Source organism: Neovison vison, chromosome 6 (genome assembly GCF_020171115.1).
Source record: "Neovison vison isolate M4711 chromosome 6, ASM_NN_V1, whole genome shotgun sequence".
In the NCBI taxonomy this organism is placed as follows: Eukaryota; Metazoa; Chordata; class Mammalia; order Carnivora; family Mustelidae; genus Neogale; species Neogale vison.
Window position 1 is genome coordinate 179,263,375 of NC_058096.1, and position 27,144 is coordinate 179,290,518.

The window sequence follows — 27,144 nt, forward strand, 5'->3', positions numbered from 1 at the left end:
CTTTAGTGATTAGGACCCTAACCATCATTTTACAGAGGATCCATGATTAATAGCTGGAATGGAGTGAGAACAAAGATGGTAAAGACAAAAGTCTTTGGCTTCTAAATTTGGGGGTAGATGGAAGGGAAGTAATCCAGGACTGCTTAAATTTAAGCACCAAGTTTTCGTAGCTAGCAATTCCTTTAACACATATCCTTGTTAATTAGCATTTGCCAGAGGTGAGAGTCCTGGTCACTGGATTATGAAAATAAGAAGGTAAGAAGAAAGGAAAGCCAACTGACTTGAGTAAGAGTCAGGAGAGCTGGGTGGCAGTTTGGTCTTAAAGTCAGCAGCATCTCATAGCTGAACAAGTATCCCTTTTAAAGGCAACATAAATCATACCTTCTTCTGCAGAATATACTACTGTGGTGGGACTGAACGGGCCTTCTCCTTTATTGTTGAAGACACCCACTTTAACCTCAAAGGGAGAAAAGGGGCGCACGCTCTCGTTCCTGAACACGTATCTGGAGGCGTCAGCTGATGCCAGCACTGTCAGCATCCAGATCATTTTGCCGTAGGGCCGGAAGGCCACCACATAGCCAAAGCCTCTGCCATTCTGTAACTCCTCGGGGACTGTCTGGGAAAGAAGGGACGTAGCCTTCAGAAATCACAGCAGTTTGATTCAAATGCTACGATTGTTTCATTTCACCCTACCTTCCAATGTTCTTCTAGACATTCTTCCCACCTATCTTACTTCGGATTTTGTCAGGAGACGGGTTTGGGCCTTGCCATCCATCTATCTGAGCTATGCGTGAGGTACTGAAATAAGGTTAAACGAACCCTAGGGAGAACCTGCAGTGGAGAGCCTCCTTGTTGATGGGGGAGACCCAGCTCTGAAATTCTTAGAAATGACTAGGAAATTCAGTGGATAGTTGATCTAGAAACCAACAATGCAACATGTACCATCCAACATGAATCTTCCTCCAGGGGCAAACAGACAAAAGATCGCATTGCAGATCTCATCTTGGCGCAGGCAAGATCTTCCCCCTCAGAACTGAGGAGCTAAGCTGGAGGGGGTGAGAAATTTCCTTCACTGCTGGGGCTTTAATTAAATGAAAGATTTTAACTTCAGGGACTGCTGTCTAGAATCCTTCAAAAGCATTAAGAACACTTCATAAAACTTCAATCTCCTCTCTCAAAATAAATTTTTAATAAATTGGTGACTAACCTACCTCCAGGTTGTTTTAAAAATACCTCACAGAACAGGGCTCCAGAAGCAAAGCCAATGGCCAGGAAATTGTGCTGGCACACCAATCTATTGCTGGCAGAGGTTTTAAATCAATTGCCTATGTCTCAATTCAGGAAAAAAGGAAAACTGGTTTTCTTTGAACCAACCTTCATGGGTATATAAATAGATATACATATATATGTATATATATAATGTATATATATATTTTTTTTTCTTGTGTTGTCATCCATTTCATAATTTTTTTTTCTGTGATGCATCCAATTAAAACTTAATTCAAGAATTAATGGGCAAACACCATCTTTTCCTACTACTCATTAGTTAGGTGAGAGTGAGTGTTTGCACTCCACTAAGTTTTGGCTCTTAAAAACATAGGAGAAAACTTCTCAGAGTTTTTTTTTTTTTAACACAGAGAAAAAAATAAAATAGCCTAGACTACTGAGTGTTCCTTTTGTTCCATGATTCATTTACCTCCCAGGTTATAACCAGCTCAGATTTGCTGCCTCCACCACCACTGACGTTAGCTGGGGTGACTTCGGGGACTGTGCAGGAAACAAAAAACAAGTCATGTCAGGTGGTAAAAGCAAATGAGGGGCAGGAAGGTCACCTGGCTGAAGTGACTCCCTTTAAACAAATACGCTGATAAATATATATCTTTGTCTTTTGAGATCAGGACCAGTGTGCTCAAGCCGCCCAAAGCGTCAGTTTAAAGAAGTGAAACGTACCAAGGAAATCGCTATTGGTTACCTGTTTCCCATTCAACAATGTACACAAGGTATGTGACAAGTCTGACCAGCTTTCGGCTCCATCCCTAGAGGCTGAGGTTCAATGCTATGAAAGGACTGAGGTTCTGGTTCTAATGCTTGGAGAGGCGTTTATTAACAATGCGGTGGTACACAAAAGACAGACAATACACACTCTGTCCGTGCAGAGCTTACAATCTTGTTGGAGGGAGAGGGACATGCAGAACAATTACACAGGGATGTCGACAATAAACAACAATACGGTGCAGACAGAATGAAGTGCAGTGACGTTCTGAAGTAGCAGGCTGCTCAGAGTAGGGTTGGGCTAATGGCTTCTCGGAGGAAGGTGAGTTTTGAGCTGGGTGCTGAAGGAAGTGGTAGACATAGGTTGACCCCTGGCTCACTGTGCTTAACCTCTTTGATCCCCAGTTTTCTCTGTAAAAGAGGGGAAATTATGCTAGCTTCTTCCTCAGGACTGCTGAGAGGAATCAATTCAATGACAGTTTTGGAGGGGGGAAAGAGAGCATGGGGATTAGCTAGTTACCACCATATAAATGAAAGATTCCAGAAAGAATTTAGAATTGGTGACTGGGTGTGTTCCCTCTGAAAGCTAATTAAATAGATCTAGATGGATTTCTGCCCAAAGAGTAGGGTCAGAGTTCCCGTTTGCTTAGGAAACTTCAACACACACTTGGCCTTGTCACAGCTGGGGACTCTGCCAAGACCCACACGTAGGCCACCCACTTGACAAGAGAGAAGGAAATGTACAACGGACGCAAGTGCCTGTTATTCTCGCCCTGTGTTCCTTCAGGCTGTGGATGCGGAGGGTCTCATACTGAACTGCTGCCTGGGCTTGTGTGAATTAGCAGGATGTTCTGAATCTCAGCTTCTGGGAAAGGTCAGTAAGAAAATCTTACCAAATACTTCTAAAAAATTTATTCTTTGCAACTCATGATTTCTGTGTGTTGATTTTATTTGAAATGTGGGGCGTGTATTAAAAAATAATTCCTAGTTGAAGAATCTTGGTGAAAATGAACCAGCGAAGAAAGAGTTGGCATTAGAAGAACTAAGCACAGGATGTCTCCCTCTGGACAAGGAAACCTAGTGGAGAGGAAGAACTTAACTCTTGACTGACACTCAGTAAGCTGAGCAAGTCCTCACCTGATCTCTGATCAATGCACTCATTCAAGGGAAGGGGGTGCTGATACAGAGCCTCGTTAGGGCTAAAGAGCAGGAAGAATTCAAAGCCTTTTCCTAAGAGATCATAGCTACTGGCACAGACTCTGTCATGGTTGCTACTCACGAGCCTCTTCTGTCCTCCGCTTCTCGGAGGGCCGGCTGGGCTCCCCGATCCCAATCACATTGGCGGCAACAGTGCGGAATTCATACTCGACCCAAGGGTTCAAACCCACGACAGTCGCTGTGTATGTCTTCCCATCAATAAGTTCTGGGACTGAAAGACATCAAAAGGTGGGGATGTTTTACAGGACTCCGTGTCAAGCAGAGAGGACCTTCCATCCATCATCACCATTACTGTGTGCAGGGCATTGTAGTTGGTCTGAGATGAGTTGTACAACAGCTGTTAGAGGGAAGGAATTCCAGAAGTCTCTTTTGGTAAACTAAAAAGTTCAAATCAGATACCAGCAGATGACATTATGGTCTTCAAAGGCCCAAGGCACTTGACTGTAATCATTATTGCTATCACCTCATACATTTTCCAACATTTACTGCACAGTGTTGTGTACACTGTTTACTTTTAACAACTATTCTATGAATAAAGTAAAATCACTGTCTTCATTTTTGTAGATGAGGAAAAGGTGCCTTATAAAGATTAAGTTACTGACCCAAGATTGCACTGAATTTGCACCTTTGACTGTGTGGTCCAAGTTCTATAACTTACTGTAATAATGACGTTAACAAAATTACGAATCTATAATACCACTGACAGGAGCTGTACTAACACATCTTAAGAAAGAATCTGTAAACTTAAAAGGAAAGGCTATGAAGATCAGGGGGTCAGAGAGGCAGAATTTGACAGTATTCACCCAGACGTGTTTGGAGAAGAGCTCCTTCCCAATAGGATATGGCCCACTGTTTGATGCCATAAAGCAACAAGCAATGGATATTGCCTCTAGGCTCACTGAACAACTGTTTGAGTTTTAAACGGGTTATCATAAAGATTTCCCACATGAGGGGTACCTGGCTGGCTCAGTCAGTACACCATGCAACTCTTGATTTTGGGGTTTTAAGTTCAAGCCCCACATTGGGTGTAGAGCTTACTTAAAAAAAAAAGAAATAAATAAAAAATCAAGATTTCCCATGTGGCCGAGAAGACTTAAAGGGAGGTCCTCTGTGACAAAGCTGAGGCCATCATCCTCGTGCGTAGGGTTCAGTGGTTGCCAGGCTCCTTAGGCCACACTAACACAGTCCTAGCCTCCAAAGGTAAAGAGTGTGGGCTTTGGAGTCAGACCATCTGGATTCTAAACTTGAATCCACACTTAGTAACCCCAATAACCTTGGGCAAGACTCTTAACCTTTCCAGTGCTTTGGTTTCCCTACCATAAAATGAGGCTAATAACAATATCTATTCACACCACTGTTGAGAAAATTAAAAAAAAAAAAAAAAGCACTTAGCAAAGCATAGAGCACACAGCAAGGGCTCAGCAAATTGTAGTGGTTTTTTTTTTTTTTTTAAACCATTATTATCAGCAGCATCTTCATCCTCTTCCTTTACTTCATTATATTTTTGTAGTACTTCTTGTTCTTAAAATGTTTCACAATTGTTTCTCTTTTGGTTCATACACAATTCTCATCATGCCCATTTAACAGAAGATACGGTTGTCTAGAGATCTTCTGAGTAGCAGAGTCAGGGCTAACATGATCCCCTAACTTCCAGGTTTTTTCTGTCTTTCCTTCCTAAGCACAAATGTGACTCAGAAGAAAGAGATTGAGCTGCAAACACAGAAACCCACTTCTGAGGTTGGACAAGCTGATGTAAAAAAGCAAAAAACAAAAAACAATGAGGTTGTTAAAATCAATATAATTCGTCTGAATTGCACAGAACTACTCCTATCACCCCATGTATTTCTATTTCAAATATCAAGACGACACAGCCGACCCTTGAGGACCAGAGGAGTGTGTATCTTGCTGGCAATAATTACTTATTTGTCCATTCTTCCTCAAATAAAACCTACGTAAAACAACAAGAGTCAGTTTGGAGGGGCAGGGATGGTATGGCAGCTCACATGGCTTTTAATATAACAGAATCTCATGACTCTTCATGTCCAAATTTAGCCATCTTAAAAAAAAAAATAGATAGCAACTCAAGAGGCTCTAGGCAGCCCTTAGTTACTGGTTTGTTGAGAGCCATATGTAAACTTTACATAGACTATGTAGACTAGCATAATCCACAACTTCTCAAAGTGTATCATCAGTAGCACACAGATAATTTTAGGTAATATGCAGATTGAATGTTATATATATATTTTTACAACTGAAGTATTTTAATATGTATGTTAAGAAAAACTATGACCAACATACAGACCTAGCATTTCATAGTCATTATTGCTTAGGACAAGTTAAGAAAAACAAACAAGCAAACAAATGTGAATTGATATAAAGAAAAATATTAAAGAAATGATAGTACCATTGACTGAGGGTTAGGAAACACTGCCAGAATGTATCATTCATAGGTTCTGTCTTAATGAAAACCTAGATGGCCCTTGGCTTCTGCCACAGTGCTCTCTGTCCATTATGCTGTGTTTCAGAAGCCTCTGTGAGACACAAGCACCAGGCATCCAATATGGTACCTGTATTGACTGCTTGCCAGCCCACGGAGAACGGAGTCCTGGCTTGAATGACATACATCGTGATGGGGCTGTGGTTGTCAGGTCCAGGTCTCCAGGACAGCTGAGCGGTGGTATCTGTAATTTCATCTATGGTCACAGCCTCTGGGGGTCCTGGGGGACCTGTGAAAGAGCAAGACCCTCAGAGGTGGAGGAGTAAGTTCACATGTCCAAGCGATTGTGGAACTGAGTGCAGTGCTGATCCAGTCAACCATTTATTCGCCCACTCACAGATTCATCACTTGTCAATTCCTTTTTGAATGCCTATTGGGTGCCCAACATTCTTCAAGGCTCTGAAACTACAGAGATGAATGAGACATGGACCCTTCTTTCTGAGGGGGTCACTATATAATCAGAAAAAAATAATAGGTCAGCAAGAAATTAAAATAGAATACTGGTTCCAAATGGCAGGGAAGAATACTGGGATACCACAAAAGCTCAAGTTCATTAATTCATCTATCATATATTTACAGGCTCCTGATATGGGTCAGATGGTGTTATCTGTGGATAGAATAGTGATAAATGAAGATGATAGTCTTTTGGAAATGGTCATTGCTAGGACTGAGCATGTGGATTTGAGCAGAACTGGCTTTGGGACTTCGACGGTCACGATGCTGCTCCATACATTTCTACTGCGCTGTAATTACTGACCCCAGCCCTGCCCCACGTCATATGTGAACACACACTTGTATACAAGGGAATGTCTATGAAAGTGGCCGGCGCTCAAGAGTCACAAGATTAAGGCTTCTTCAGTACAACTTCAGACCTGGACTGGAGTTGAAAGACCCTCATTTGCAGCTTCTGTAAATCATACCTCTTATTTTTCTACTTATCTTCCTGATGTTCACTGTTTCTCCCCATGTATTTAAACCATTGAAATGAGAGGAAAGAGTTCAAATGAAGTTTAGAAAGAGTTCTAAATGAAGACTTGGAAATCCCAGATAAACAGAGAATGGAAAGCGATAGGCAAACAAACACAAAATTGCAACCCAAGCAAAGCCCCAGAGGTGTCTTAGATTCCAACAGGAAAGGTTCTTACCAGGCAATTCAATGCATTTGTAGCAAGACACAACTGACTGCCTCAGGAGGGAAGGTGATCATGAGGGAGACATGATGACAGTCCTCATGTCCCTGAGTCAGGAATAAGAAGCTATCTGTTCCTGGGAGGGCTTTGCTCAGCCACCTATAGAGGTCAAGTGTACTGCCATGCACACTACTGGGCCATGTGGCTGGGCGGGGAAGAAAGATGTCTAGCGGAGTGGTGAAAAGTTAATTGTAATTTCCTGAAGTAAGACTTTCACTCCTGTACCCTTCATAGGATGCCCTAAATTTCTCTTCCTTTTTAAAAAATCATTTTTATAGACCCACAGGTGAAACTAAATTTATCTTCTCCCTCCTACTCCCGTATGAAAGGTCTGGAAATCTGTATGCTGAAACTGATTAATTTTCCATGGTGACATTTCAGCATGCCAGTCTAATGCCACCTGAATAGAGCTGAGGCAAACTTTGGTCTTTGCAACCCTGATTAACTAGATGAAGTCCAGAACACCCTATCATCGTCTTTCTTCTCACTACCTTGCTCATCCTAGATTCCCACCACCAACCCCAGTTTCAATGAATGCTCTTTTTTGATGGCCTTTAAAATCAAAGTACCATAAATAGGAAAGGGTTCCCCTCCAAACTCCTCAATGAACTAAACAGACAGGGATTATTTGAGCCCACTTTGGGCAGCTGAGTAAAGGAAAATGAAGAGGTGGTATGAATTTGGCCACTGGCGGTAAGATGGTGCTTGCATAACTTTGTTTGCGCTGCTGTTCCTCCCTGACCACACCAGTGGTCACGGAATGTTTGTCAACTTCGTGTTGGGGAAGTTGGGTCCCTCTTTCAAAATGAGAAGATGAGCCAATGTTTATCCTCTGAACAAAACGTTCACATGGTCAGGGCTCACAGATGTTTTGGTCAAGGCAACAGAAGAGGGAGCACTGGTATGAGACCAGTGTTCAGCTTCTCTCTCAGTGAAGAAGGGCTTTTCTACCCACCAGTAGCGGGCTCTACACTGAATAAAGTAGATATCAGAGAATCAAGGGGGCTGGAGCCAAGACTCAAAGTTCTACCAGTTTCAGATACAAAAATCTCTTACAGGGCAGTGAAATATGTTTCTGCGTCCTTTCTGTAATATGCAGAAAAGCTGCAAGGGCAGAGCTAGAGGAAATAAAACGAAAGATTATGGTTTAAAATGGCATATTAATTTATTGGCCTTATTAACTGATTAGACTAGATTTTCTTTTAGACTGAGTTTGCAAATTCCTCTTGGTATTTAATGTTATTTTCTGTGAAATGAAGTATACAATATCATTTAAGAACTTCAAGTATTACTGATTTAAATATTTATTAGTCTAATTTATTGGTGTTTAAACTGCTGATCTGAACATTATCCTAATTAAATAGAGGATAAATTTTCGGCAACAGAATTCTTTTGTCCCTAGGGGGAGAGCAGAGCGGCTCTCATGTATTTTAAAATGGAAATAAACACGTTTCCATAAGTTATTCAATGGGTAGTTCAACCCAGGTTGAAAGTTTTTTGCTCTTATCTCACTCTTATCTGTAGCATTACAGAAAGGTTTTTGTAGGCAATTTAAAGACGAAGGAAAGTAGACAGAGTTGGAAAAGCTATTTTTCTTCAACCTCTCTTGACAATGAGGTTAAGTCGTGAACTCCCACACATCTCCCCCTCTCAGGTTCTGCCTAAGGGTAGGGCAACATGTCTATCACTTCCAGTAATTCCTTGTTCTCCCTGAACTCAGATTTATCCTGCCTCTGTATCTGATTTCCCCTGGAGTTGTGATTCTTGCCCTCCAGGTTCTGCTGGCCAAAGATTCCCAAACACCAATGCTTAAGGTTCAGAGAAGGTGGTGCTTCCAAGAGATTATTTGGATGTTCTGATTTGGTTTCACTTTTAACACTTAAGAAAAGCTCCGAGCAGGCGTCAGTTTGATTCTTGTGCATCCACTGGTTCCCAGAGATTTTAATTTCAGTATAAAAATATTTGTTAAAGGGACGCCTGGGTGGCTCAGTGGGTTGAGCCTCTGCCTTCGGCTCAGGTCATGATCTCAGGGTCCTGGGATCGAGCCCTGCATCAGGCTCTCTGCTCAGCAGGAAGCCTGCTTACCCCTTTCTCTCTGCCTACTTGTGATCTCTCTCTCTCTCTCTCTGTCAAGTAAATAAATAAAATCTTCAAAAAAATTTTTTAAATATATATTTGTTAAAGCTCCATTTACTTTTGCTTTGTAAACTGGTTCTATGGGGCTCAATCAGGGCCTTTGGAGCCATTAGGTTGAAGTTAGGCCATGTTGGGAGGACTGAAGAAAACCTCACAAAGGTCAGTTTGCACATCAACTGCCAGCTGATTTACTGCATTCCAGGCAGTCACAAAGTGTTCCCTCTAAAGCCATATTTTAAGAACTGGATTGAACTATTAACTTTAGGGAAAAAAAGGGAACTGGGAAAAACAGGTGATTTTCTGAAGCCACAGTTCTATCAGTGCTCTAAATCACTAATTTGGCTTAGCCCAGATGAAACATCAAAAGGCATGGTTTGATCCTTCTTAAAACTATTTGCTTTTGTTAATCCAAAATTATTCTAGAAGGTCCTATCAACTCCAATAGCCACACATCGGGGCACTTGGGGCACTCACAGGAGTTATTTTCAGTCCAGAGCAACCAGATTTGCTCTGCACTTTCTAGTGATCCCTCCCATGAGAAAGAGATACACAGAGGACTGTGGGCTGTTAGCCACTGTTTGCAATGTTCAGCTTCTATCTGACTTTCTTCTGTAATTCTAAACCGGTGAGGTTTTTAGCAACCTGTGCAGAAGTAGATATCACACAAGCATTCCAGGAACAGAAACCAACATTCCCATACCTCTCACAATCAGGTCGGCAGCAGCAGAGAGCTTGTCTACACTTGTTTGGACCATGCAGACATATTTCCCAGCATGCTTCAGCTGGATGTTTCGGATCATCAAATCACCGGCTGAATCCTGCTGATAAAGTAGGAGAAAGTGGCTACAATTACTTTTTAATGAGCTCTAAATATCATTATCACGTGAAGGACACTGTGACTAATGGATTTATTTTATACTGGCTGATGAAAACATTAGTGATGCAAGCCATGGCCTATTAAAAACATGTGAGCCTGCCTGGGAGATAAGAACCCCAATACCTTCAGAACATACCTTGGACAAGACCTTGGGGGTGTGTGGCTTCTCTGGGTCTCTGGAGCAGTTTGCCACCCATGTCAGAAGCACTTAAACCTACTGAAGGCCGTGGCTCTTGATTTCATCCTATGGGTTTCTTCAGATATGCCCTCAACCTGCAGCCTTCACTGGCTTTCCCATACTTTGGAACTCTATATTTGGAAAGGGGAGGCAAGCCCACATTTGGAGGCATCTGCATTTTACTGCACAGCTCTGTCTTACAGCCAGCATTTTGATTGTTCCCAGGTTTGAATTAAAAGAGTATGAGGACCACACTCTCCAAGGAAATCTAGCATCACCTAGTGTGGAAGACTGCTATAATTTGTTTTTGAAATGCCAAATGCAAGTTTGATTAGCAGATGAATAGGACTGATTACATCCCAGTATGGATTTTGGTGTGCCTAGAAATATTCCTACACGCTCACCAGCACGGTGCTTTTAATAAAAATGAGACGATGCCTCTACAGGTTATCACGAAGGTGGCATTTTAACTAAAGAACGTGGCTACACTTTGGGGTTTCATTTCATAGCTCTATTCATCAAAAGTTTGGGAAGCAGGTGGCTTGCGTAGGAGTGCTCCCTAGAGGTCAGATGCAGGAAGCTATGTTTACTTCTAACCCCACAATGGATGACAAGGTAGCATAGGTTATTTTGGCCCTGTTTGCTATTCTTCCAAATGACAATAATGTTCTATAATATTTAAATACGGGAGCCATATATTAAAGCTAAATACTCACATGTTCTATGAGGTAGGTGCTCTATTGTCCTTACTTTACAGGTGAAGAAACTCTAGCTCAAAGAAGTTATGACTTGTCTGAAATCACTTAGCTAATAAATGGCGGAGCCAGGATGTGAACCCACAAGGTCAGGCCATTCTACAAATTCGAAAGACTTTATTCGCAATCTAAGTTAATGTGTACTTAGTTCAATTAAAACAAAAGGTCTTAGAGCAAAATACCACAAATCCATCCAGGACAATGGAAAACCTGGAACTGCCAATAGTTGTAAATAAGTTTAGAAGACAGGCTCAGGCATTCAGTGAAGGGAGAACTGATGTGTAGGTACTCAGTTAGCTTGGGCTGATCCCTACTGTGTGATTTTATGTAAGTCTCTGGGTTTTAGTTTACTGACCTATGAAAGAAGGATACATTGCCCACTGGGTGAGGTTGTAAGAATCAAATCAAACTGTATGTGTATGTGAAATCTGAAACCTGGGAAGCACAGAGTAAATTTAAATTGGTCTTATTGACGACCATGAGTGGTCATGTCAAAGATATTAAATCTACCTCAAGGAGAGTTGTGATATATATATATATATATATATACCTGAAAGCTCTTTTATTTATAACCCTTGGGTTCTCATTCAGATTCTATTTACTAATCAAGTCTTATAATTGCTCAGTGAAAGAGTACAATAATTGCTACCCTATTCCACAGGCTTTCTGTGATGATTAAAGAGCCAATAGACATGAAAGTGCTTAATAAATGATTAGGCACTGAGCAAATATAAGGCTTCATCATCATCATCATTAATACTTCTTTACCTAAGACATTCATGTGATTATTAGGACTCTAGAGTATAGGTTTAAACAGAAAATATGCCTCACAAGGAGGCGTGTGCAGGGAAGGTGGAAAGCTGAATTTGTTTTAAAGAAATGGGTATACCAAATCAATAATCCATTTTATTCACCAAGGTCTTAAAGTCAGGATAAACTAGTTGTAGTCTGAAAACTTCACAGTACAGCACCATATTAATGGAATGTGCTGTCTTTATTTACAGATTTGGACCAGAGTTGTGTTTTAAAAGTTTAAATTGAAGCAAAAAAAATAATAAAGTCAGGATTGAAGTAAGTCTCACAGAAGGAGACCACAATCAACTTTCTCTTTCCCTTTGAAGTCATCAAGATCACCCAGTTTGCTGAGATCTATCTCTGTGTTCCTCCCAAAGTGAACAAAACAGCACCAGCTTATATTCTCCTGGTGTGGTCTGTTCTGTTTCTGACAGGGCATTTGGAGGCTGTCAAAGGACAAGTGGAAACTGAAAACCCCAACAGATTGGCTCTACCCAACATCCCTTCCACCACACTGACCCAGGAAGTAGAAGCTGTGAAATGGCTTGACTTCAGAATTGCTTCCTTCCCTCTTCTACTGTCAAGTTCTACCTCTATAGACATTAAGGATCCTGGTGACTAACACACTTACTTCTTACAGTTTGTAGTGCTGTCCTGAATTTTTCACTTTTTTGCAATAATTGATTGGTGAGTTTCAGAGAAGAGACAAGCTTTTCCCATCTGAGAGGCTAACGAGGGTGATCCCACAGATAGAGCTCTCCACAAAGGTGGTCATTAGTGCTTGACTCCATAAAGGGTGTCTCCACCTGTGCCTCAGCCCTGGCTGGTATGCAGCCAGTCCAGGATAACATCCACATCTGTCTGACTGGCAGGCTAGAGCTCTTGTGATCGGTCAGACAGCTGTTCTAATTGGTTGGTGCCTGTGCATTCTAGGAAATAATATTTTTAATGTCTCTCCTGGACAAGACATTGGTCTTAGTGTGAAAACGAATATTCTGCTTAATCTATGAAGGTTTTCTCAATGTATACTTTCCTGTTATTAAAATCAATGTTATTCTTCCTTCAATTAGGACAACTATAAAAATTTGTCAGATATTTCTTTTGTGGGAGGCATTGGACTATGCACTTTTCCAGAACTGAAGGTATTTAATATCTTCAATGCCCTTGTGAAATTCATATCTCTCCCACTTGGTTATTAAGCCGAATCATATCAAAGAAGTCCAGAATGCTTAATATTGGCAATTTCATCCAGGCTTTCTCAACCAGGATTCCAAGAGAGACTCTCTCATAACCTAAGGTATCCACTGATGTAATAAACTAACTTCTCTCCTATGTATCTAAAGTATTACCAGTTGTATATGATCTTTGGAAAAACTGAGAAAATGCTCAGATCATTCTTTGTGCTCTGTGAGAGACATCCTTTGAGAAAGGCTGCAAGAATGTAATTAACAGGACTAGTACTACAGTTGAATGGAAAACAGGCCCTCAGCATATCATACAGATATTTTTATAAGCCTTAGCCCCACTTTTTCTCAACATAAGGGGTAAGGGAGGCAAAATGAAGTAGGCAAATTAGATTCCTATGGCAGAGGGATGGGGAGAGCTTTTAAAATCATAGCCTCATTTTTTTTTTTTCTGCTGTCTTCCGGTTGGAAGTCTCCATGAGAATGGCAGTCAGAGTGAATCTTTATTACTAATAGGACTATAAGGACTGTGTTAGGGTAAAAAAATCTTTTTTGACAACAATTGTGATAGATACAAATTATTTCCAGATTTAACCTCGTCTTGGTGTGTGTTCAATGGTAATATGCATTTTTACAGAAAGAAAGGCATTATGAAAATTCAAACATTTGAATTCAAAATTACCAAGAGATAATATATACCCTGATCAGACTTTCAGATTTAAGAAAGAGAGCCCTAATGTCACAATGATGAGACTTCTATAAGAGCCAAGGAAAGTTTAATCGGCAGCCTAAATACACATGAGTAAACTGTCCTTAAGATATTTTCTGCCATGATATATGGTACTGAGTGGGGTAGAGAGCTGGGGATTTGAAGTTTAAAGCTGAGTTCCACAGGTCAGGGCTATGAGGCAAAGGGAAGCCATACATTTGCCCCTGAGCTCCAGTTTCCTCATTCATACATAGTTCAGAATAACTAGCCTATAGCATTGTTGTGGGGATCAAGAGGACTGTCGTGTAGGGTTACTCAGTCATAGGGGCCACACCGATCAGGCAAAAAGGAGCAACAATTAACCAATAATTTCTTAAAAGAAGGTGTTGGAACAAGATCATCAAGAACAATCTTATGTTTCCTTTCATGTTAGGCTAAACAAGTTGAATCACTTTGCAGAAGTTCAGTTGCATAGTGAATTTGCTGTAGATACTTTGATATTAATACTTACCCCTCCGACTCTTTCAAAGTGGTCCCCGTCTTTGTCAAAATCTATCAGGTGTCCATTAAATGACCAGGTAAACACGATATCTAGCGAGTGATCATGTGTTACCTGGCAAGGCAGAACAATACTTTCTCCAACAGTCACATCCATGCTGGAAGGGGGTACCATCACCCTTGTTGGATCTGTAGGGTGAAAACAAAGTGAAACCAATAATAAAGTCTGTGAAATTGTATGGAAATAAAATGTAGAATCCAAGAGCAGGCTGAAATACTAAGTAGTTTTGCTTTTTTTTTTTTTTTTTTTTTTTTTGGGCTGTGACCAGTAAACCTCAGTCATCTGGGAAGCTGAGATTCAGGCCAGGAGGTCATTTTTAATATGAAAAGATGAAAACAGTCATTATGTGAACCTCCACAGAGCAACAAAACTCAGCTGGGGAGCACAGAGGTTAGATCTCTGAAGACACTCACGGAAGGGCCTATTTCTGACAGCCTGCTCGGAAACTGCCTCTTTAAAAAGGTTTTCATATCTTCCTAGTGTCACTAGAAAGCAGTAATTCAGTTGAATACTAACAGGAGAAATCCATGTTAATTTGAAGTTTGCTTGGTTCCCTCCCCCGTTATTATAAAAGTGATAAAAGTTTAGTATGAGAAATTTAGGAAATTTAAGACAGTTAAAAGAAGAAACCAAAAAACCAATTCAAAACAAATCCTACTTAGTCTCTTTACTGTCCAGAATAAACATCTTTCTTCATTTTCCTCTGCCTTTTTGGTTTATAGTTTTTCAAGTTGTTTTGTTTTGCATTCTTGTAAACATGATACACATATGATTTTCCTTTTTTCTCTAGTTGATATAATAAAGGTTTATATCTTTATCCCACTTATTTTTTTAATTCTTTATTTTTTATAAACATATATTTTTATCCCCAGGGGTACAGGTCTGTGAATCGCCAGGTTTACACACTTCACAGCACTCACCAAAGCACATACCCTCCCTAATGTCCATAACCCCACCCCCCTTCTCCCAACCCCCCTCCCCCCAGCAACCCTCAGTTTGTTTTGTGAGATTAAGAGTCACTTATGGTTTGTCTCCCTCCCAATCCCATCTTGTTTCATTTATTCTTCTCCTACCCACTTAAGCCCCCATGTTGCATCACCACTTCCTTACATCAGGGAGATCATATGATAGTTGTCTTTCTCTGCTTGATTTATTTCGCTAAGCATGATAAGCTTTAGTTCCATCCACGTTGTCGCAAATGGCAAGATTTCATTTCTTTTGATGGCTGCATAGTATTCCATTGTGTATATATACCACATCTTCTTGATCCATTCATCTGTTGATGGACATCTAGGTTCTTTCCATAGTTTGGCTATTGTGGACATTGCTGCTATAAACATTCGGGTGCACGTGCCCCTTCGGATCACTACGTTTGTATCTTTAGGGTAAATACCCAGTAGTGCAATTGCTGGGTCACAGGGCAGTTCTATTTTCAACATTTTGAGGAACCTCCATGCTGTTTTCCAGAGTGGTTGCACCAGCTTGCATTCCCACCAACAGTGTAGGAGGGTTCCCCTTTCTCCGCATCCTTGCCAGCATCTGTCATTTCCTGACTTGTTGATTTTAGCCATTCTGACTGGTGTGAGGTGATATCTCATTGTGGTTTTGATTTGTATTTCCCTGATGCCGAGTGATATGGAGCACTTTTTCATGTGTCTGTTGGCCATCTGGATGTCTTCTTTGCAGAAATGTCTGTTCATGTCCTCTGCCCATTTCTTGATTGGATTATTTGTTCTTTGGATGTCGAGTTTGCTAAGTTCTTTATAGATTTTGGACACTAGTCCGTTATCTGATAAGTCATTTGCAAATATCTTCTCCCATTCTGTCAGTTGTCTTTTGATTTTGTCAACTGTTTCCTTTGCTGTGCAAAAGCTTTTGATCTTGATGAAATCCCAATAGTTCATTTTTTCCCTTGCTTCCCTTGCCTTTTACTATGTTCCTAGGAAGATGTTGCTGCGGCTGAGGTCGAAGAGGTTGCTGCCTGGGTTCTCCTTAAGGATTTTGATGGATTCCTTTCTCACATTGAGGTCCTTCATCCATTTTGAGTCTATTTTTGTGTGTGGTATAAGGAAATGGTCCAATTTCATTTTTCTGCATGTGGCTGTCCAATTTTCCCAACACCATTTATTGAAGTGGCTGTCTTTTTTCCATTGGACATTCTTTCCTGCTTTGTCGAAGATTAGTTGACCATAGAGTTGAGGGTCTATTTCTGGGCTCTCTATTCTGTTCCATTGATCTATGTGTCTGTTTTTGTGCCAGTACCATGCTGTCTTGATGATGACAGCTTTGTAATAGAGCTTGAAGTCTGGAATTGTGATGCCACCAACTTTGGCTTTCTTTTTCAATATCCCTTTGCCTATTCGAGATCTTTTCTGGTTCCATATAAATTTTAGAATTATTTGTTCCATTTCTTTGAAAAAGATGGATGGTACTTTGATAGGAATTGCATTAAATGTGTAGATTGCTTTAGGTAGCATAGACATTTTCAAAATATTTATTCTTCCAATCCCAGAGCATGGAACATTTTTCCATTTCTTTGTGTCTTCCTCAATTTCTTTCATGAGAACTTTATAGTTTTCTGAGTATAGATTCTTAGCCTCTTTGGTTAGGTTTTTCCTAGGTATCTTATGGTTTGGGGTGCAATTGTAAATGGGATTGACTCCTTAATTTCTCTTTCTTCTGTCTTGTTGTTGGTGTAGAGAAATGCAACTGATTTCTGTGCATTGATTTTATATCCTGACACTTTACTGAATTCCTGTACAAGTTCTAGCAGTTTTGGAGTGGAGTCTTTTGGGTTTTCCACATATAGTATCATATCATCTGCAAAGAGTGATAATTTGACTTCTTCTTTGCTGATTTGGATCCCTTTAATTTCCTTTTGTTGTCTGATTGCTGAGGCTAGGACTTCTAGTACTATGTTGAATAGCAGTGGTGATAATGGACATCCCTGCTGTGTTCCAGACCTTAGCAGAAAAGCTTTCAGTTTTTCTCCATTGAGAATGATATTTGTGGTGGGTTTTTCATAGATGGCTTTGATGATATTGAGGTATGTGCCCTCTATCCCTACACTTTGAAGAGTTTTGATCAGGAAGGGATGCTGTACTTTATCAAATGCTTTTTCAGCATCTATTGAGAGTATAATATGGTTCTTGTTCTTTCTTTTATTGATGTGTTGTATCACATTGACTGATTTGCGGATGTTGAACCAACCTTGCAGCCCTGGAATAAATCCCACTTGGTCGTGGTGAATAATCCTTTTAATGTACTGTTGAATCCTATTGGCTAGTATTTTGGTGAGAATTTTCGCATCTGTGTTCATCAAGGATATTGGTCTATAGCTCTCTTTTTTGAATGGGATCCTTGTCTGGTTTTGGGATCAAGGTGATGCTGGCCTCATAAAATGAGTTTGCAAGTTTTTCTTCCATTTCTATTTTTTGGAACAGTTTCAGGAGAATAGGAATTAGTTCTTCTTTAAATGTTTGGTAGAATTCCCCTGGGAAGCCATCTGGCCCTGGGCTTTTGTTTTGTTTTGGAGACTGGTTATGGGTCTGTTCAGGCTTTCTGTTTCTTCCTGGTTCAGTTGTGGTAGTTTATGTTTCTAGGAATGCATCCATTTCTTCCAGATTGTCAAATTTGTTGGCATCGAGTTGCTCATAGTATGTTCTTATAATGTTTTGTATTTCTTTGGTGTTAGTTGTGATCTCTCCTCTTTCATTCATGATTTTATTTATTTGGGTCCTTTCTATTTTCTTTTTGATAAGTCTGGCCAGGGGTTTATCAATTTTATTGATTCTTTCAAAGAACCAGCTCCTGGTTTCATTGATTTGTTCTATTGTTTTTTTTGGTTTCAATTTCATTGATTTCTGCTCTGATCTTTATGATTTCTCTTCTCCTGCTGGGCTTAGGGTTTCTTTCTTGTTCTTTCTCCAGCTTCTTTAGGTGTAGGGTTAGGTTGTGTACCTGAGACCTTTCTTGTTTCTTGAGAAAGGCTTGTACCACTATATATTTTCCTCTCAGGACTGACTTTGTTGTGTCCCACAGATTTTGAACAGTTGTATTTTCATTATCATTTGTTTCCATGATTTTTTTCAATTCTTCTTTAATTTCCCGGTTGATCCATTCATTCTTTAGAAGGATGCTGTTTAGTCTCCATGTATTTGGGTTCTTTTCAAACTTCCTCTTGTGGTTGAGTTCTAGCTTCAGAGCATTGTGGTCTGAAAATATGCAGGGAATGATCCCAATCTTTTGAGACCAGTTGAGTCCTGATTTAGGACCGAGGATGTGATCTATTCTGGAGAATGTTCCATGTGCACTAGAGAAGAATGTGTTTTCTATTGCTTTGAGATGAAATGTTCTGAATATATCTGTGATGTCCATCTGGTCCAGTGTGTCGTTTAAGGCCTTTATTTCCTTGTTGATCTTTTGCTTAGATGATCTGTCCATGTCAGTGCGGGGAGTGTTAAAGTGTATGATTGTTGATGTGTTTCTTTGATTTTGTTATTAATTGGTTTATATAGTTGGCTGCTCCCACGTTGGGGGGCATAGATATTTAAAGTTGTTAGATCTTCTTGTTGGACAGACCCTTTGAGTATGATATAGTGTCCTTCCTCATCTCTTATTATAGTCTTTGGCTTAAAATCTAATTTATCTCATAGAAGGATTGCCACTCCTGCTTTCTTCTGATGTCCATTAGCATGGTAAATTCTTTTCCACCCCCTCACTTTAAACCTGGAGGTGTCTTCGGGCTTAAAATGAGTTTCTTGGAGGCAACATATAGATGGGTTTTGTTTTTTTATCCATTCTGATACCCTGTGTCTTTTGATTGGGTCATTTAGCCCATTAACATTCAGGGTAACTATTGAGAGATATGAATTTAGTGCCATTGTATTGCCTGTAAGGTGACTGTTACTGTATATTGTCTCTGTTCCTTTCTGATCAACAACTTGTAGGCTCTCTCTTTGCTTAGAGGACCCCTTTCAATATTTCCTGTAGAGCTGGTTTGGTGTTTGCAAATTCTTTCAGTTTTTGTTTGTCCTGGAAGCTTTTAATCTCTCCTTCTATTTTCAATGATAGCCTAGCTGGATATAGTATTCTTGGCTGCATGTTTTTCTCGTTTAGTGCTCTGAAAATATCATGCCAGCTCTTTCTGGCCTGCCAGGTCTCTGTGGATAAGTCAGCTGCCAATCTAATATTTTTACCATTGTATGTTACAGACTTCTTTTCCCGGGCTGCTTTCAGGATTTTCTCTTTGTCACTAAGGCTTGTAAATTTTACTATTAGGTGACGGGGTGTGGGCCTATTCTTATTGATTTTGAGGGGCATTCTCTGAACCTCCTGAATTTTGATGCTCGTTCCCTTTCCCATATTGGCGAAATTCTCCCCAATAATTCTCTCCCGTATACCTTCTGCTCCCCTCTCTCTTTCTTCTTCTTCTGGAATCCCAATTATTCTAATGTTGTTTCGTCTTATGGTGTCACTTATCTCTCGAATTCTCCCCTCGTGGTCCAGTAGCTGTTTGTCCCTCTTTTGCTCAGCTTCTTTATTCTCTATCATTTGGTCTTCTATATCGCTAATTCTTTCTTCTGCCTCATTTATCCTAGCAGTGAGAGCCTCCATTTTTTATTGCACCTCATTAATAGCTTTTTAAATTTCAACTTGGTTAGATTTTAGTTCTTTTATTTCTCCAGAAAAGGCTTTTATATCTCCCGAGAGGGTTTCTCTAATATCTTCCATGCCTTTTTCGAGCCCGGCTAGAACCTTGAGAATTGTCATTCTGAACTCTAGATCTGACATATTACCAATGTCTATATTGATCAGGTCCCTAGCCTTCGGTACTGCCTCTTGTTCTTTTTTTTGTGGTGAATTTTTCCGCTTTGTCATTTTGTCCAGATAAGAGTATAAGAAGGAGCAAGTAAAATACTAAAAGGGTGGCAACAACCCCAGGAAAATATGCTTTAACCAAATCAGAAGAGATCCCAAATCGTGAGGGGGGAGAAAGGGGATAAAAAGAGGTTCAAAAAGAAAGAAAGAAAAAAAAAAAGAAAAGAATTAAAAAAAGAAAACGAATAAAGAAAAGTATAAAGAAGAATAAATATATATATTAGATAAACTAGTTAAAAAATGTTATAAAAGAAAAGGGTAAAAGTTAAAAAACAATTTTAGCAGAAAAAGAGAAAAAAAATGAAAAAGAAAAAAATTAAATTAACTGCAAGACTAAAAAATCACAGGGAGAAAGCCATGAGTTCCGTGCTTTGCTTTCTCCTCCTCTGGAATTCTGCTGCTCTCCTTGGTATTGAAACCGCACTCCTTGGTAGGTGAACTTGGTCTTGGCTGGATTTCTTGTTGATCTTCTGGGGGAGGGGCCTGGTATAGTGATTCTCAAGTGTCTTTGCCCCAGGTGGAATTGCACCGCCCTTACCAGGGGCCAGGCTGAGTAATCCGCTCGGGTTTGCTTTCGGGAGCTTTTGTTCCCTGAGCGCTTTCCGTAGAGTTCCGGAGGATGGGAATACAAATGGCGGCCTCCTGGATGGGAATACAAATGGCGGCCTCCTGGTCTCTGGCCTGGAGGAGCCGAGAGCCTGGGGCCCCACTCCTCAGTGCGCCCTCAGAGAACAGCGCCCAGTAACTCCCGTCTGCCTGACCTCCGGCTGTGCTCCGAGCTCACCGAGCCTGTGGCCGGTTCAAGGTAACCCCGAGCTGTGAGCTTACTGTCAGCTCTGTCTCTGTAGCCAGCTTTCCCGTTCCAATACCCGCAAGCTCTGCGACACTCAGACACCCCCGATCCTTCTGTGACCCTGCGAGACCTGAGGCCACGCTGACCCCGCGTGGGCTTCGCCCCGGTTTAGCCTCTGGAGCGATGTCCCTCAGCGGAACAGACTTTTGAAAGTCCTGATTTTGTGCTCCGTTGCTCCACCGCTTGCCGGGAGCTGGCCCCTTCCCCCGGGGTCTATCTTCCCGTCGCTTTGGATTCACTTCTCCACCAGTCCTACCTTTCAGAAAGAGGTTGTTTTTCTGTTTCTAGAATTGCTGTTCTTCTCTTCGATCTGCCAAGGGATTTGCAGGTGTTTGCAATCTTTAGATAAGCTATCTAGCTGATCTCCTGCTAGCTGAAGTAGTCTCAGCCTGCTACTTCTCCGCCATCTTGACTCCTCCCTCTATCCCACTTATTTTTATAATCTGCATAATATACTATTAAGTTTATAATCTCAACCATTTTGAAACTAAGGCATTTTAGCAATTTTTTTTATAAATATAAAAGCACTGCAATGGACTCATTGACAAAATTATATGTATTTGTGTATGTATATTACATCTTTAAAATAAGTACTAATTTGCTTTTAAATTCACCCTTTACATTATGATTTTAATTGAAAATGAAATGGGCTTGTTTAGCTGAGATAGTTTAAGAACCCTAATACCCTACCATTCACATGCTGATCTTTTATTTTTCACTGCAATATGATTTCATAAATGTTGTCAGAATACAAGAGTAAAATAAATTTGAGTTAAAGATAAAGGTCATATAAACACCTAAAGAATGAAATTTTGAATCCAGCCATATTCCAGAAATTTCTCTGCCCTAAACCAAATCCAACTAAACCAACTAAACAAACCATAACAAAGAAGACAAATCAAAAGCAAACAAAACAATGAAAGAACATTGATTAATACCTTTCCATATTCACAGGATTGCATTTCAGGCTGTGGGGTATATAAATATTTATTAAGTGTATGTCCTCGATTAAAATCTCAGCTGGAGATTTTTGAAATGATGGCTCATAGGACATGTTTGATGGGTCTTACTTTCCAAAAATGCATTAAAAAACCTCCTTTTTAAAGATTTTATTTGTTTATTTGACAGAGATAACAAGTAGGCAGAGAGGCAGGCAGGGAGAGAGAGAGGAGGAAGCAGACTCTCCACTGAGCAGAGAGCCTGATGTGGGGCTCGATCCCAGGACCCTGGGATCATGACCTGAGCTGAAGGCAGAGGCTTTAACCCACTGAGCCACCCAGGCACCCCAAAAAAACTCCTTTTTAAAGAGAGTATTTAAAAGAGTTTTTCTGCCCTTTTATGCAACTATGGAAAGCACACATCTCAAGTCTTTAGAAAAGTAAAGTCTGTGTCCATAAACAGACTATTAGCTTGGAGTGAAATACACTTTAGCTGTTTTCCAAAACTAGGAAAAGATCATAAATGGATTGCCATTCTTTTGGTCATTGTGTTGTATGAGTGATGTCCATGAAAAGAAAAGGTAAAAACAGGTATTTCTAGCTAAGAGACAATGGGAGGGAAAATCCTTTATTTTAAAACCTGAGGCTTTTACAAATCGTATAATCAAAATCTGCTCTAGTGATTAACTGATTTGCAGGTATTAATACAGATTGAGATTTTTTTAAATGAGGGAAGAAATTGAGAACAAAGCACCTTAGAATAAGTCTCACTTTTAAATTTAAATTTTCTTCATCTATAGAACGAAGACTGGAACAAATAATTCCAGGCCAAAATCATACATGTGTATGGTTTTTAATTGGTAAGATGTTGCCTAATTCTCCTTTAATTGAGTGACTACTGATTTCACAATTTAGATTCTTATCTTAAAGAACATTCATTTGTCGATTTATTCACCAAGTGTGTAGTGTGTGTTGTATGGATGTCAGCGTCTTGGTACCAAAAGAGATATAAAAGAGAATGAGGGAATAAAAGCATTCATATAACTAGCTGAGCCTCTTACATTCCAGACACTGTGTTAAAACTTTACATAGATTATTTCATTTATTCTTAACAAAGAGGTATTATTATCATCCCTACCTAATGGATGAGGGAAACTGACACTGAAGAGTGTTTAAAAGGAACTCTCTATTCCTTTTAAACACGCGCTGAGCTGCGTCCTTTCATTTAGCTGAAAACACAATACCCATTCATAAATCATCCAGAGAACAAATCTAAGGGCATAATGTAACAATTTGTCCTCTTGCTTATGTACAGTCAATTTAAGATATCTGAATGCAGAAGAAATTCAGAGAAGGCCGTGGGGTGAAGACAGTTTCAGAGTGTTTCAATGCAGGAGTAATGAAGTTACTGCCTTAAAAAGCTAAAAAGTAGTAATGACTTAATGCATAAAATGCTGGCACTGGCTCTAAGCTTACACGTCACACTTCTGAGAGTGGTATCAAATGTCCAGGCTCAAGTCCTTAAAAAATGTCTTGGCTTCCTATCTCCTGATAACTTCTGGGTGAGCTGCAAGGAGTTGGCACATATTCCAAAGCCTAGAGTCATTTGCAATTCTGGCTCACATTTTTAACTGACATTTGTTTCCTGAAGAAATGTTCATTCCTTTATGCACAGGTAGGGAGTGGGGACAGATTTTTTTTATCAGTGAACTCAGTTGTCTCTTAACCAAGAACCAGAGAAGTTCCCTAAATCAAGGATTATGCTGGTCCAGTCTGTGCTGACAGCTGTTAATTCATTAACTTAGCACTTGTCACCGATTCATGTTCTGAGCCTTGAAGGAGCAAAAATCAATACAAAGCAAGTCATGCAGTATACACAGAGCAGAGAGGTCTCCTTGGGACTAGAGAAGATTAAACTAAAGAGGTTGAAACCTCATTATCTACTTGGTTTTCTCAAATTGCATGCCTGTTCAGTACTCTTGTTTTCTGTGTTGTGAATTCTGATATTTTTTACTTGATTAATTTCCTTAAATTTGAATATAAACGCTGTACACAAATAAACAGATGGCTTCTTCAAAGCAAAACTGTCTCCCCTCCTTGGGTTTTAATTCATCAAGATCAGGAAGGACCTATATTTACGACTTCTGTTCTGAAGAGTCACTTCAGCTATTGTTCTGTGCATAGAACTCTCAAAGGCAATTAGGACTCGAGATGTGAATTGATGTCTGGATTTGGATGTAATTAAATACCAACAATACATATGACCAAAACACCCCTCAACTTTTCTGCTTGTGGCTGGTTCATCTGCAGAGAATGATAAATTCAGAACTCCAGAGGACTGATGCTTAAAATGTATATATTTACCAAGTGTTTAAACCTCCTAGAATAAAATTTAAAAACAACAACAACAACAACAACAACAAATACCTCATGTTCTACATTGCTTTCTGATAGAGGACAGAAAGTACACTAAGTGCTTTGTTCTCAAGAGTATGACAATGATGAGAGAGAGACAATTATTAACAACTCTGTTAATGATTAGGTCAACAATTTGATGCATAAATTATAATACTTATTATCCAAGTCATATCATCTTCTGAATTTCCCTGTTGGTGGAAAAGCTTTCTGATCTAGGGGCTTTATTATCTGTAAAAACAAGTACCTGTGGGTTCACAGGATAAGAATTCTATTTTGCTTTTCCTTTCCCTATACAATACCAACACTTCCTTTCAGTTGGTAAATATTTCACTCATGGTGCCAGGATATTCACTCAGTGACTATCATGAAAGTACTTTTTTTTTTTTTTAAGATTTTACTTATTTATTTTACAGAGATCACAAATAGGCAGAGGCAGGCAGAGAGAGAAGAGGAAGCAGGCTCCCTGCTGAGCAGAGAGCCTAATGCAGGGCTTGACCCCAGGACCTTGAGACCATGACCTGAGCCGAAGGCAGAGGCATAACCCACTGAGCCACCCAGGCGCCTCAGTAAAGTATTTAATGTGTGTTTCATTCTTCTTCATTTACAGAAGGTATAAATCTCCTTTTATTAGTGTATTTCCTTACTGTAACAGTTTTGATGATGCCTTTGAGTCAGGTTGTGTCTTCTTTTTTATATTAATTTTTATGGAACTTTAAAAATGGGATTCTTCAAAAACAGGAGCTAGTCAAAGAGCTGACAGCTCACCTGAGATGACACAAGGAGGAATAGCCAGGGAACTATTTTTAATAGTAGTTAAATGCTGCAACAAAGATGGTGGGTTAGCTTTCACAATAAACCTGGAGGTAGCATCCTAGGGATCTCTGCATTGGTCCCATTTATTGAATAAAAGTAAAACCTGTGTGGTTTGAACTATATCTATCAAATCTGCATAAAACACTCATAAAAGGAATACCATAAATTTAAGATGAAATTCAAAATTCACAGTGATTTCAAGATGGACTAATTCTTTCATTTAGTCTGAAATGTAATAGAGATAAAGGCAAAAGACTACATTTTAAAAAATGAGCTACAAAGGTATAGGCAAGAAGAAGACTGGATTGGCAGCTCACATGGAAAAGACTTGAACATCTCAGTGTCAACAGGGCTTGTGAAGTTGTCCCCAAAAGCTAATGTAATCTTAAGTTGCACAAAGAGACACAAATGTCTTAGAGAGGTAAAAATCCCATTGTATTTTATATTAATGAGGCCACAGCTTGGCTAGGAACATCTTCTGGTTTCACCGACAGATTAGTGCACCTAGGTTAGTGAAGCACATAATAGATCTGTAACAGCTAAAATAACGGAAAATGTTTGATACGAGAAAGAGAAATGAAAGGAGACATGAGAGTGGTCTTCAAATATGTGAAGGGTTTATAGGCAGAAGATGAAATAGACTCACTTTGTGTCATCCAAAGTATAAGGAGCAAAGAGGTATATTTTGACTCTGTATAAGCGAGAACTTTCCAATAATTTGACCTTTTCAACAGGGAAATGGGCATCTCAGGAGAATGTGAATCACCACTTCTAAAAGTATTCAAGCAGAGGTGGGCACCATCGGAGAAGGTGTGTCAGGTTCTACCAAAGGCCAGCCAGGCTGGAGAAAGCCTATTGCCCTCCGAAGACTGATGCTTCCCTGACCACCCTATTCACTGGGGATCTTCTCCTTTGTGAAGCTTGTTCTCTTTCTTCAATGTTAATCTTGAGCACTGTCATGGACTATCACTTACATATACCCAGTTTCTCCAGGAGAGAGTGACCACATCTTACACTTTTCTGTACCTACTCATGAGAGGTGGTTAAGGATAGGTTGACAATCTGTGAATGGTGGTATTGGTTAATGAGAGAAACAAGGCCCTGAACCTTAAAGTGTTGTAGACTGGGAAGGTATTATATTTCTTACTATTTACCCAATAGAACATAAAAAAGGAGCCACCTAAGGATTCACTCACTGTGGAAACTCTGCCTCTTCCTGTGTTCATTACTGACCCTTTCCTCTAAGGCCACATTTAGGATTTATTTATTTCTTGCTTTAAAAAAGAAATTTTTTTTAAAAATAATTTATTTTTGAATAATTTCAAACTTACAGAAAAGTTGCCAGGAATGTACAAAGAATTCTTTTCACCTTCACACAGATCCCTCCATTGTTAATATTTTACTGCATTTGCTTCTTTCTTTCTTGCATGTAATGAACATATATAATAAACATTATATTCTCTATAATATATAATATTTACTCATTATCATTAGTCTTTTTGTAAACCTTTTGAGAGTAACTACAGACATGAGGCCTCATCGCCCTTAAGCATTCCAGCATGTGTTTATGCAAACAAGGACACTTTCTTAATAATCAGCACATGATCCTCCAAATAAAGAAATCAACCCTGGTACATCATCACTTTGCAATTCAGATCCATTCAAAATTTCCTAACTTTCTCAGTCATGTTTCTTTATATTTTAGTCCAGGATTTTATCCAGGAAAGCAAGCTGAATTTATTTGTCATTCTTCTTCAGGATCCATCAAGTTAGATAATTTCTTTAGTCTTCCTCTATCTTTCAAATCCTTGACAGTTTTAAAGACAATAGGTATTACGTTCTCTAGGATGACTCTCAATCTGGATTTATCTGATGTTGCATGACCTGATTTAGATTGTGCATTCTCAGCAGGAACAACACTAAAATGTTGTGGTGTATCTTCTAAGTGCACTGTATCAGGAGGTATGTGATGCGATGTGATGTGAAATGAACTCATCTTCACAATGACCATTTTAACCCTGCTCACCTGGCTATGTTGGTGTCTGCATGGTTTCTTTACCTCATAGTTAACAATTGCTTCTTGTAACTGAGTAGAATTTGGTGAGGAGGTATTCTGAAATTATACCAATGTTCTGACACTCATCAAACCTCT

The 27,144-nt window shown here is 39.7% G+C and overlaps 1 protein-coding gene across 7 annotated transcripts in view; it reads right to left on the reverse strand.

Annotated features, from left to right (window-relative positions):
• CNTN4 (contactin 4) overlaps positions 1-27,144 on the reverse strand; it is a 952,026-nt gene that overhangs the window by 9,450 nt on the left and 915,432 nt on the right. For all 7 annotated transcript variants that reach the window (XM_044253128.1, XM_044253130.1, XM_044253132.1 and 4 more), the window contains 6 exons: positions 14,043-14,218; positions 9,734-9,854; positions 5,778-5,936; positions 3,272-3,421; positions 1,697-1,767; positions 382-616 (listed from right to left, as the gene is read on the reverse strand). In XM_044253128.1, the coding sequence (XP_044109063.1) occupies positions 382-616; positions 1,697-1,767; positions 3,272-3,421; positions 5,778-5,936; positions 9,734-9,854; positions 14,043-14,218 (912 nt within the window). The remainder of the gene's footprint in view (positions 1-381; positions 617-1,696; positions 1,768-3,271; positions 3,422-5,777; positions 5,937-9,733; positions 9,855-14,042; positions 14,219-27,144) is intronic.